The sequence below is a fragment of the Mustelus asterias genome, chromosome 7 (genome assembly GCF_964213995.1).
Source record: "Mustelus asterias chromosome 7, sMusAst1.hap1.1, whole genome shotgun sequence".
NCBI lineage: Eukaryota > Metazoa > Chordata > Chondrichthyes > Carcharhiniformes > Triakidae > Mustelus > Mustelus asterias.
This window is the reverse complement of record NC_135807.1, coordinates 113,377,553-113,389,626: the sequence shown is the minus strand read 5'-3', so window position 1 is coordinate 113,389,626 and position 12,074 is coordinate 113,377,553. Positions and strand designations below refer to the sequence as shown.

General features: G+C 41.7%; 1 protein-coding gene across 2 annotated transcripts in view; it reads right to left on the bottom strand.

Annotated features, from left to right (window-relative positions):
* LOC144495903 (cytosolic non-specific dipeptidase-like) overlaps positions 1 to 12,074 on the bottom strand; it is a 48,453-nt gene that overhangs the window by 3,224 nt on the left and 33,155 nt on the right. For both annotated transcript variants that reach the window (XM_078216698.1, XM_078216699.1), the window contains exons 8-10: positions 11,186 to 11,346; positions 9,044 to 9,208; positions 3,115 to 3,256 (exon numbers count right to left, since the gene is read on the bottom strand). In XM_078216698.1, the coding sequence (XP_078072824.1) occupies positions 3,115 to 3,256; positions 9,044 to 9,208; positions 11,186 to 11,346 (468 nt within the window). The remainder of the gene's footprint in view (positions 1 to 3,114; positions 3,257 to 9,043; positions 9,209 to 11,185; positions 11,347 to 12,074) is intronic.

The window sequence follows — 12,074 nt, the reverse complement described above, 5'->3', positions numbered from 1 at the left end:
TTAAGGTGAGTAATGAAGCCTCCTATGGATTGGGATTTGCTAGTGCTTTCTGGTGCAAGTAGTACTGCTCTTGGCATTGGGGTGAAATTTCACTCTATAATTCAACAATAACTTGCAGTTCAGTTGATTTTCTCCCTCTTTTTCGCTTTCAGGATGTCGCTCTTCATGGTTGCGTCATTCACACCTCCTCTAGACATTGTTTTTTCTGCTTCTCCATTACCATTCTCTTCAGCTTTGTATTGTCAAGTCTTTTGCCACTTACTAACTCATGTCACCTACAGGCCTCTTTTTTTTCTCACCCTCCCTCCTTTTCCTCTGCTTAAAACCTATCATATTTTGAACTTCTCTTAATTCTGATGAAAGGTCATCAACCTGAAATGTTAACTCAGACACTGTCAGACTTGCTGAGTATTTCCAGTTTTCTTTCTGCCGCTATCCAACATCCAGGCTATTTTGCTCTTGGTATTGGAAAGGATAAAGTTCTGGGCCAATAGATTGCACTCACACTTATTAAAAGAAGTTGTGGAAGTAATAGCAGAGGCACCATTACACTTACATAACAATTCATTCGGAAAGGGAATAGTGCCAGATGATTGGCAAGCAGCCAATGTTATTGCAAAAGGGAGATTGAGCTGGTTCAGAGAACTATACAACAGTTAGAATATATGGTGTTGTTGCCATTACAGAGACTTGGTTAAGGGAAGGACAGGATTGGCAGCTTAACATTCAAGGATACAGATGTTTCAGGCAGGATAGATGGGGATGAAAAAAGGAGTGGGGGAATTGCACTACTGGTTAAGGAGAACATTACGAAGTCTCACAACACCAGGTTAAAGTCCAACAGGTTTATTTGGCAGCACTAGCTTTCGGAGCCTCAAGCTCCTTCTTCAGGTGAGTGAGGACTTGTGTTCACAAACAGGGCATATAAAAAACTTTATATGCCTTTATATGTCACTTTCTATGTCTTTATATGCCCCGTTTGTGAACACAAGTCCTCACTCACCTGAAGAAGGAGCTTGAGGCTCCGAAAGCTAGTGCTGCCAAATAAACCTGTTGGACTTTAACCTGGTGTTGTGAGACTTCTTACTGTGCTTACCCCAGTCCAATGCCAGCATCTCCACATCAAGGAGAATATCACAGCTGTACTGCAGGAGGACACCTCAGAGGGTTCATACAGCGAGGCAATGTGGGTAGAGCTCAGGAATAGGAAGGGTGTAGTCACAATGTTCAGGGTTTATTATAGGTCTCCCAACAGCCAGCGGGAGATAGAGGAACAGATATGTAGACAGATTTTGGCAAGGTGTAAAAGTAACAGGGTTGTTGTGGTGGGAGATTTTATCTTCCCCTATACTGACTGGGACTCACTTAGGGCTGGGGCGTGGATGGAGCAGAGTTTGTAAGGAGCATCCAGGAGGGCTTCTTGAAACAGTATGTAGATAGTCCAACTAAGGAAGGTACTGGACCTGGTATTGGGGAATGAGCCTGGCCAGGTGGTCGACGTTTCAGTAGGGGAGCAGTTCGGGAACAGTGACCACAATTCAATGCTGATTTTAAGGTACTGATGGATAAGGAATAGTGGAGTCCTCAAGTGAAAGTGCTAAATTGGGGGAAGGCTAATTACAATAATATCAGACAGGAACTGAGGAATGGGGAGGTAGTGGAAGCAGATACGATAGTGACTTTTAAGGGGCATCTTGACAAATACATGAATAGGATGGGAATGGAAGGATATGGTCCCTGGAAGGATGGGGGGTTTTAGTTCAGTTGGGCAGCATGGTCGGTGCGGGCTTGGAGGGTCAAAGGGCCTGTTCCTGTGCTGTAATTTTCTTTGTTAGCTGAATGTCACTGGGACCAAAAAAGTAGAATCTTTATTCAAAGCTGTAGCCTAGAAACTGAAAATATAATAAAAAGTAGTCCGATGGTCCCGCTTGGCCAATCTTATTGAATTACTTGAAGCAACAGACAAGGATAATGTAGTCAAAGTGAAATGTTTGGATTTTCAAAGGTCTTTGATAAGATCTACATACTAGATTTATGACTTTAGAGCAAAGGAGTCAGGACACAGAACTGTATGGTTAACAAACTGGCTACAAGACAGAAACAGAGTCAGGGTTAAGAGTAGTACACAGACTGACAAAATTTGGACAGTAATTGGTGCTGAGACCACTGTTGTTCACAATTTAGTGTTATTTTATAGAATCATAGAATTCCAACAGTGCAGGAGGCGGCCATTTGGCCCATCAAGCCCACACCGACAACAATCCCACCCAGACCCTATCCCCCAATCCCAAGTATTCACCCTGCGAATCCCCCGACACTAAGGGGCAATTTAGCATGACCAATTAACCTAACCTGCACATCTTTGGAGTGTGGGAGGAAACTGGAGTACCCGGAGGAAATCAACACAGACACAGGGAGAATGTGAAAACTCCACACTTGACAGTGACCAGAGGCCGGAATTGAACCCGGGTCCCTGGCACTGTGAGGCAGCAGTGCTAACCACTGTGCCACCATGCCACCCCAGTGGAAGCTTCACTGTTTTGTAGAATTGCTTAGGTTAATTGTTTCCTGGTATGTTAATGAAGTTGAGTTGTGGAGCTGGTATCTGGTAGCAAAGACCTCCAGCCATATAGGCTTATATTCACACCAAAGATTTGTTCAACCTTGGAGCTAATGTAGAATAAAAAAATACACCAGTTTCCTTTCAAGTCATTTCTGTTAGTAAATGATATGTGTATGCAAAGTTGTTTTTGAAACCCTTTCCATTCAGACCTGATACAAGGTAACAATTTATACAGATGGAGAACACATTAGTAAAACTTAAGCTGATTTTAAAATTTGCAGGCAATGGTTGGTTGTGAATTTCAGTAATTTAGAACACATGCACAATGAATAAGAAAATATTGATGAATAAGCACTCACACTGTAACCTGAAACTGTATCATTCAGATACAAGCTATCTCAATTGTTAAATCTGCTGCACCCACCATACTGGGAAAAGTAATTTCTAATACAACTTTAACAATAACATATGGAAGACTTGAGTAGATGTTAAAGCATGTTAAAGTTGCTATAAAAACAGAGCAAGTGTTCAAATTGGATTCCTTCACCAACCTGTTTTCATTGCATTCCTGCCAGCTCTGTAATGAGGATGGTTACAGTCTGCCAGCCAAGCCTTGGCACCATGACCCATGTATACCTTCAATGTGTTGGGACTCCCATGTTCAGTAAAATTTTTTTTGATGTAATCCACTACCTTAGGAGCAAAACAAAAGCAGATGAATAAGAAGGGAGGGGAAATGGGAGGGAGAGAAAAAGCTGGAAAACTGCAATTTATATTTAATAGAAAGTATCCAAATCCCTTTATAATTTTTGCTCCACAATAAGCTGTAATCAGGTTCCATTTTATCACAGAGCATGGGATTTAACAATGGGGAACAGAGGAAATCAAATGACCAATGAAATAACATATTTCTAACCAATGTACTATTAAACCAATAAAGGCCATTCACCTCCCTGCTGTTCGCATAACATATTAGAACATAAGAACATAAGAAATAGGAGCAGGAGTAGGCCATCTAGCCCCTCAGGCCTGCTCCGCCATTCAGTAAGATCATGGCTGATCTGATAGTGGGTTCAGTTCCACTTACCCGCCCGCTCCCCATAACCCTTAATTCCCTTAATGGTTAAAAATCTATCTATCTGTGACTTAAACACATTTAACGAGGTAACCTCTACTGCTTCATTGGGCAGAGAATTCCAAAGATTCACTACCCTCTGGGAGAAGAAGTTCCTCCTCAACTCTGTTCTAAATTGACTCCCCCGTATTTTGAGGCTATGCCCCCTAGTTCTTGTTTCCATTGTAAGTTGAAATAACCTCGCTGCTTCTACCCTGTCTAGCCCCTTCATTATCTTATACGTCTCTATAAGATCTCCCCTCAACCTTCTAAACTCCAATGAGTACAGGCCCAGTCTACTCAATCTCTCCTCATAAGCTAACCCCCTCATCTCTGGAATCAACCTGGTGAACCTTCTCTGTACCCCCTCCAAAGCTAATGTATCCTTTCTTAAATAAGGGGACCAAAATTGTACACAGTACTCTAGTTGTGGCCTTACCAGTACCCTGTACAGTGCAGCATAACCTGCTTTTATACTCCATCCTCTTCGCGATAAAGGCCAACATTCCATTTGCCTTCTTGATTACCTGCTGCACCTGCAAACTGAGTTTGTGTGATTCATGCACAAGGACCCCCAGGTCCCTCTGCACAGTAGCATGTTGTAATTTTTCACCGTTTAAATAATAGTCCATTTTACTATTATTCCTTCCAAAGTGGATAACCTCACACTTACCAACATTATACTTCATCTGCCAGATCCTTGCCCACTCACTTAGCCTATTCAAATCTCTCTGCAGACTCTCCGTGTCCTCCACGCAATTTGCTTTCCCACTCATCTTTGTGTCATCCACAAACTTTGTTACCCTACACTCGGTCCCCTCCTCCAGATCGTCGATGTATATGGTAAATAGTTGAGGCCCCAGCACCGATCCCTGCGGCACGCCACTAGTCACTGATTGCCAACCGGAAAAGCACCCATTTATTCCGACTCTCTGCTTTCTGTTAGATAGCCAATCCTCAATCCACGCTAACACTTTACCCCCAACTCCGTGTACCTTTATCTTATGCAGCAACCTTTTGTGAGGCACCTTATCGAATGCCTTCTGGAAATCTAAATACGCCACATCCACCGGTTCCTCTCTGTCAACCGCATTCGTTATATCCTCAGAAAATTCCAGTAAATTAGTCAAACATTACTTTCCCTTCATGAATCCATGCTGCGTCTGCTTTATTAAACCATTCTTTTCCAGGTGTCCTGCTATTTCTTCCTTAATGATAGATTCCAACATTTTCCCAACTACGGATGTTAAGCTAACCGGCCTGTAGTTACCTGCCTTTTGTCTACCTCCTTTTTTAAACAGTGGCGTTACATTAGCTGTTTTCCAATCAGCTGGCACCTCCCCAGAGTCCAGTGAATTTTGATAAATTACAACTAATGCATTTGCTATTACTTCTGCCGTTTCTTTTAGTAGCCTGGGATGCATTCCATCCGGACCAGGGGACTTGTCTACCTTTAGTCCCATTAACCTACCCAGCACTACCTCTTTAGTAATAGTGATCGTTTTAAGGTCCTCATCCCCTACAGTCCCATGACCGTCAATTATTGGTATGCTATTTGTGTCCTCCACTGTGAAGACTGACACAAAAAACTTGTTTAAGGCCTCGGCCATTTCCTATTATTAAATCCCCCTTCTCATCTTCTAAGGGACCAACATTCACTTTAGCCACTCTTTTCCATTTTATATATTTGTAAAAACTTTTACTCAGTTTTTATATTTTGTGCTAGTTTACTTTCATAATCTATCTTTCCTTTCTTTATTGCTTTCTTAGTAGTTAGTGCATAAATTCAGTGCATAAATTTTCCTACAAAAAAGTGACACAGCTCAAAAGTAATTCTTTGGCTATGATGTACTTTAGAACATTTCTTTTTATGTTTATCATCGGGTAGCAATTGGTTGGATTGGATTTGAAGAGTTTTGTTTGGACAGGACATAGAACTGAGCAAAATTGTTTCTTCTCACTTTTATTCTTTTTTTTATTCATTCTTTAGACATGGGCGTCGCTGCTGGTCAGCATTTATTGCCCAACCCGAGTTTCCCCGAGGACAGTTTAGAGTCAACCACATTGCTGTGGCTCTGGAGTCACATTTAGGCCAGATCAGGTAAGGACGGCAGAGGGAGGTCATGCCTAACAAATTGGATTGAATTTTTTGAGGTGGTGACCAGGTGTGTAGAAAAGGGTAATGCCATCAATGTAGTTTATATGGATTTCAGCAAAGCCTTTGACAAGGTCCCATATGGGAAACTTGTAAAGAAGATATATTCACATGGGATACAGAGTAATTTGATAAAGTGGATATAAAATTGGCTCCATTGTAGGAGAGAGCGTGATGAATGTAGACTACTTTAGTGACTGGAAGCCAGTGTCCATATCATACCACAGGGATCTGTGTTGGGCCCCCTATTAATAGAACATAGAACAGTACAGCACAGTACAGGCCCTTCGGCCCTCGATGTTGTGCCGAGCTTTGTCCGAAACCAAGATCAAGCTATCCCACTCCCTATCATTCTGGTGTGCTCCATGTGACATTGATGATTTGGGTTGGAAGGGGGGTTGCGGTAGGATTAGTAAGTTTACAGATGACAGAAAGATTGGCCAGATGATTAACAGTGAGGCGGAGTGTCTTCGGGTGCAAGAAGATATAGTGAGAATGGTCAAATTGGCAGATGGAATTTAACCCTGAAAAGTGTGAGGTAATACACTTTGGAAGGAGGAATTGGACAAGAAAGTATTCAATGAATGGTAGGACACTAGGCAGTTCTGTGGAACAAAGGGACCTTGGCGTGCTTGTCTACAGATCTCTGAAAGCGGAAGGGCATGTTAGTAGGTGGTGAAAAAGGCATATGGGACACTTGTCTTCATCAATCAAGGAATAGATTACAAAAGCGGGGAAGTCATGTTGGAGTCGTATATAACTTTGGTGAGGCCAAAGCTAGAGTACTGTGTGCAGGTCTGCTCGCCACATTATCAGAAGGATATGATTGCACTGGAGGGGGTGCAAAGGAGATTCACGAAAATGCTGCCTGGGATGGAACATTTAAGTTATGAAGAGAGGTTGTGTAGGCTTGGGTTGTTCTCGTTGGAGCAGAGAAGACTGAGGGGCGACTGATCGAGGTGTACAAGATTATGAGAAACATGGACAGAGTGGATAAGGAGCAGCTGTTTCCCTTAGTTGAAGGGTCAGTCACAAGCGGACATAGGTTCAAGGTGAGGGGCAGGAAGTTTAGGGGGGGGATGTGAGGAAATTCGTTTTTACCCAGATGGTCTGGAATGCGCTGCCTGGGAGGGTGGTGGATGCGAGTTGCCTCATGTTCTTTAAAAAGTATCTGGATGAGCACTTGGCACATTATAACATTCAGGGCTATGGGCCAAGTGCTGTTCAGGTGGGAGTTCAGGTGTTTCTAATGTGTCGGTGCAGACTCGATGGGCCAAAAAGCCTCTTCTCCGCTTATGATTCAATGATTCTAGGACATAACCAGTCATATTTTCTATTTCGTCAGCTAAGGGTTACAAATATTTCAGCCTCATCTTTTGCACAGACGTGCTGGGCTCCATCATTGAGGATGGGAAGATTTTGGAATCTCCTACTCCTCTAGTTAGTGATTTAATCATCTCCCACCACTCTCAATTGGATGTGGCAGTCTCCAGATGTTTGACCTAATGTATTGGTTGCAGGATGCGTAGTGCTGTTTATATGCTGTTCCTGTTATAATGGAGCTATATAATTGCAAACTAATTTTTTCAAAATACAGTAGATGATTACGCAGGAAACTGCCTAATCTTTCAAATTTTATTTTTCCTGAATTTAGGTTAAAAAGGGCTCTGGTGGATTCAGCTATTGGCAATAAAATATTTTCTTTCCCCAGATTATTGTTTGTTATCAGGAAACACTGGGTCTAAGCAGCAAATCTGCCATAGAAGGAAGCAACACAATTACTTTCCAGTATAAATATCATTCAAAATAACATACCATTATTAATGGTCCTAATGGCACGGTGGCACAGTGGTTAACACTGCTGCCTCACAGTGCAAGGGGCCCGGGTTCGATTCCGGCTAGGGTCACTGTCTGTGCAGAGTCTGCACGTCCTCCCAGCATCTGCGTGGGTTTCCTCCGGGTGCTCCGGTTTCCTCCCACAGTCCGAAAGACATGCTGGTTAGATGCATTGGCCATGCAAAATTCTCCCTCAGTGTACCCAAACAGGTACATGAGTGTGGCGGCTAGGGGATTTTCACAGTAACTTCATTGCAGTGTTAATGTAAGCCTACTTGTGACACTAATAAATAAGCTTTGAAGTTGTAAATGCTATAGATAACTCCTTATAGTATTACTGCAATCTGGATGACAGAACACAATTTCAACTGCTGGAGTTTTGCTCACTCACTAAAGCTGTTGATGTCCTTGTCAATTTCATCGACACAATCTACTGTGCCAGTTAATTTAGTACCATCTGCAAACTTGGATATACAGTTCTCAGCTTCCTCGTCCATGTCATTAATAATTATGGTGAAAGGTTAATGCTCCTCAGTGTGGTATTTATCATATCTCACCAGTTAGAAGCATTCCTTTAATCTATTTCATTAGATCTTAATTTCAGTTCACCAACCTATCCTCATTATTAATACTATTAGCTCCTTCACATATTTAGACATAAGCAAAGTATTAAATCAAAAGGTTTCATTTTCTCAACTTCCATCTACAGGTGGGTCAGGGCAGAACTCATCAGAACTCCAAAAGAATTATCTGAAAGCAAGTAACTACAATTTTTCACAAATTGTAGTGTTGCATAATTTAATTTTTATGCAGGCGATTCAGTGATTGTAAAGTGTAAAGAAACAACGTTACAAATTGTGGTATTTTATAAATAGCAAACTGACTCTCTCAAACTCTTCAATCCAATAGGTTCATTCAATCACAGAATTGTTCACCAATTAAAGTAACAACTGCTGCATCAAATTGCTTTTGAAGCAACAAGATCCAGCTCAAATTGCAAACAAAAACTCAGTCATGCTCACTTTTAATTATGTTCATGAGGTTGCCAATACTCAGTAATAGAAATGTGTTTGTTATTCAATTAGAACAGAGCCAGATACACAGCGGAACTCCCCCTGTTCAAATGATAGAAATACGAAAATTACACACTCTTGCATTCATCACTGAATAACTTGGATAAACGGATTCCAGTCGCTCAGCAGTTAAAAGTATCAGAATTTTTCCGAGGACGCACAATGTCTTGGCAGCATGTACAAGTGAATAAGGGGGTCTAAGGAGATTCTGCAAAGTGTAGCGGGTCGATGAAGGACGACTAGGCAGATACAGTGCAAGAATAAATCAAATATCTGTTTGTTCCGCAGTAAAAGCTCAGTACCTGCTTCTCAACCACCGCTGGATCCATGTCAGGCACCAATCGAATGGAAAACTTCCCGATAACTTTCCTCGGAATGACAGTTTTAGCTCCGGAACCAGCGAAAGCCCCCTCAATTCCATGTAAAGACAAGGATGGATATCGCCATCTGTGCATCAGAATTTGTTGCTGTGAACAATAATCAGAAGGGGTCCCACAGTTTAACAGAAGTGAGCATCAAAGCATACAGGATGTTCAACAAGTTACAATAGGCCCCATGAACATTGATGTTTATCAGGTCAGACATATTTAAGATTAAGTGGCATATTTGATCTTGATTTCTGTATATATTGATGTGGTGTCAAGTTGCAACATCTGATTTCATGCCAACAGATTCAAAAAAGCTCCTTAAATGCTTACAGCAAAGATGTAGAGATGCCAGCATTGGACTGGGGTGGACACAGTAAGAAGTCTCAACACCAGGTTAAAGTCCAACAGGTTTATTTGAAATCACGAGCTTTTGGAGTACTGCTCCTTCATCAGATCAGTGGACTCTCCACAAGCTACAAAAACTCGACATTTAAAATAAACCTGTTGGACTTTAACCTGGTGTTGTGAGACTTCTTACTGTGTTTACAGCAAAGCCCAGTGGCAGAAATCAACCTTTACTGAAACATTCACAATTCAGCATTCATTTTCAACTTTTTATTTCAAAACCAGCATTGTGTTTTGTACGTTTGAAGCCAACGATGGTAGTCACAGAAATCTTCAGCCTCAAAAACTATTTTCAATATGGTCTAATGTGATTCTGGTAAGAGTTTATACATAACTCTTTGAAAACAATTCATATTGACTTGTAACAGCAATTCACAGCTCAATATCAGCATCGATTTAAATGCAGCAAATAGTTTTCTTTGCTTTTAAAAAGTCAACCCTTCTGAATGTTAAAAGGCAACTTTTTCAAAAGTTCCTGTAGTTAAGAATTTGCTATCACTACAAGTTTTAAAATGATCACCTGGGCTGATGTCATTTTAAAACACTTACACTCTGCTAACTTAACTGGTTAACCAGATCTCCATGATACCAGAGTCGAAAATTAATGGACTGGATTTTGCGGTAAGAATAATGGTGAGGCTCAGTGCTCACCATTGCTCAGGAGTAAACCAGCAACATCTGGTGTCTCCACACTCACACATCAGGACCCTGTCAAGACACTCCCATTCAAACATGACAGAAATGAAGCTGAAGTGCTTAGATATTCACTAAAGATGCCAGAAAAGACTAGAGATTGTCCATTGAAGTATAAGCAAATTTTAAATTACTGCCAAACAGGCTCTTGGGCAGAGAAAATTTACTGTTCAAGATAAACTTGAGTTTATTTAAAATTTATTTATTAGCGTCACAAGCAGGCTAACATTAGCACTGCAATGAAGCTACTATGAAAATCTCCTTTCGCCACTCTCCGTCGCCTGTTCGGGTATATGGAGGGAGAATTTAGCGTGGCCAATGCACCTAACTAGCACATCTTTCGGAATGTGGGAGGAAACCGACGCAGACACGGGGAGAACGTGCAGACTCCGCACTGACAGGAGTATCCCAAGCCGGGAATCGAACCTGGGTCCCTGGCGCTGCGAGGCAGCAGTGCTAACCACCGTGCACCCACTTTTACTTGTTGTTTATCTCTCACTTAACCCTACTTTTCTTTCATTCTCTTTAATTTGCTTTCTGCACATGATTTTTGCATTGAATTAAGTATTCTAAATTAGACTTCCTGGTTTAGATTTCATGTGTCTCAATAAGGATTGTTCAACCTGATTGGTTAGGGAGTCACTCAGTTGCTTCCCCTGTTCACAAGGTTCTACATCTCCTGAAGGGGGGGCTATGATGCAATGGCAGGTTCCAATGCAAAAGCTCAGAGATTCTCTGGGCAAGTGTAAGGGCCATAGTGAGTGTTCTTCATCTATCACAGACCACAAGAGCCAGGCCAGTGTGAACAGTATCAACAAGTACAAATATAGACATGCACAATTGTTAATGATTGCAGTTTCAGTTCCCTTCAGATTCCCATCCTATAAATTCACATCAAGTGTATTCAAAAAGAGGAGAAATATGCAATTCAGAAAGATTAAAACTGTCTATGGAAAGTTTAATTACATAAAAAATTACCTTAGTCTCATGCAGCAGCTTACAGGCACCTGTGTCTTTACAGTATTCTTCCATATCAAAGTCTATTTTATCATACAACTTCTTTTCATCATCTGTGAGTGGCGCCACTGATTCATCAACACCAGGAATGAGGATTTTTCCCTTTCTGTCCACCAACTTGCCTATTCAAATCGGGAGTTTGGTTAGATTGTTGGCGTGAAATGCTACAAGTCCGAGTGCCTCTGCATCAAATCACATGCAATCAGCACCAAAAATGTCAAGCAAGCAAAGGAGCTAAAACTTGGGCTGAAGGGACTTTGGAATTCATAAAGCTGGTTTGCTCTATAATTGGGCCCTTCAGCACAACAGAGAATGTATATTACATACCCACAATTATACATCCTCCTCTTGAAACTTTAAAATATGTAAAATTCCTGGTGTATCTCATCCCCAAATACAAACGTCTTTTTAGATTCGTGTGATTCAAATAGCAAATGTAGGATACATGTTTGTGACTGAAAACACTAAATTGCTGATTTCAGGGTTATTATTGGCCATCGGAAGTTGAAACTTCTCAGGCAATTCCTGCAGAGACCTTGTTTTGGGACTTTGGAGGAGTCCCCAGCACATTAGATGACATGGTGGCACAGTGGTTAGCACTGCTGCCTCACAGCGCCAGGGACCTGGGGTCAATCCCTGGCTCGAGTCACTGTCCGTGTGGAGTTTGCACGTTCTCCCCGTGTCTGTGTGGGTTTCCTCCGGGTGCTCTGGTTTCCTCCCACATTCCAAAGATGTGCAGGTTAGGTTGATTGGCCATGGAAAATTACCGCTTAGTGTCAGGGGGACTAGCAAGGTAACTATGTGGGGTTACGGGGATAGGGTTTGGGTGGGATTGTGGTCAGTGTAGATT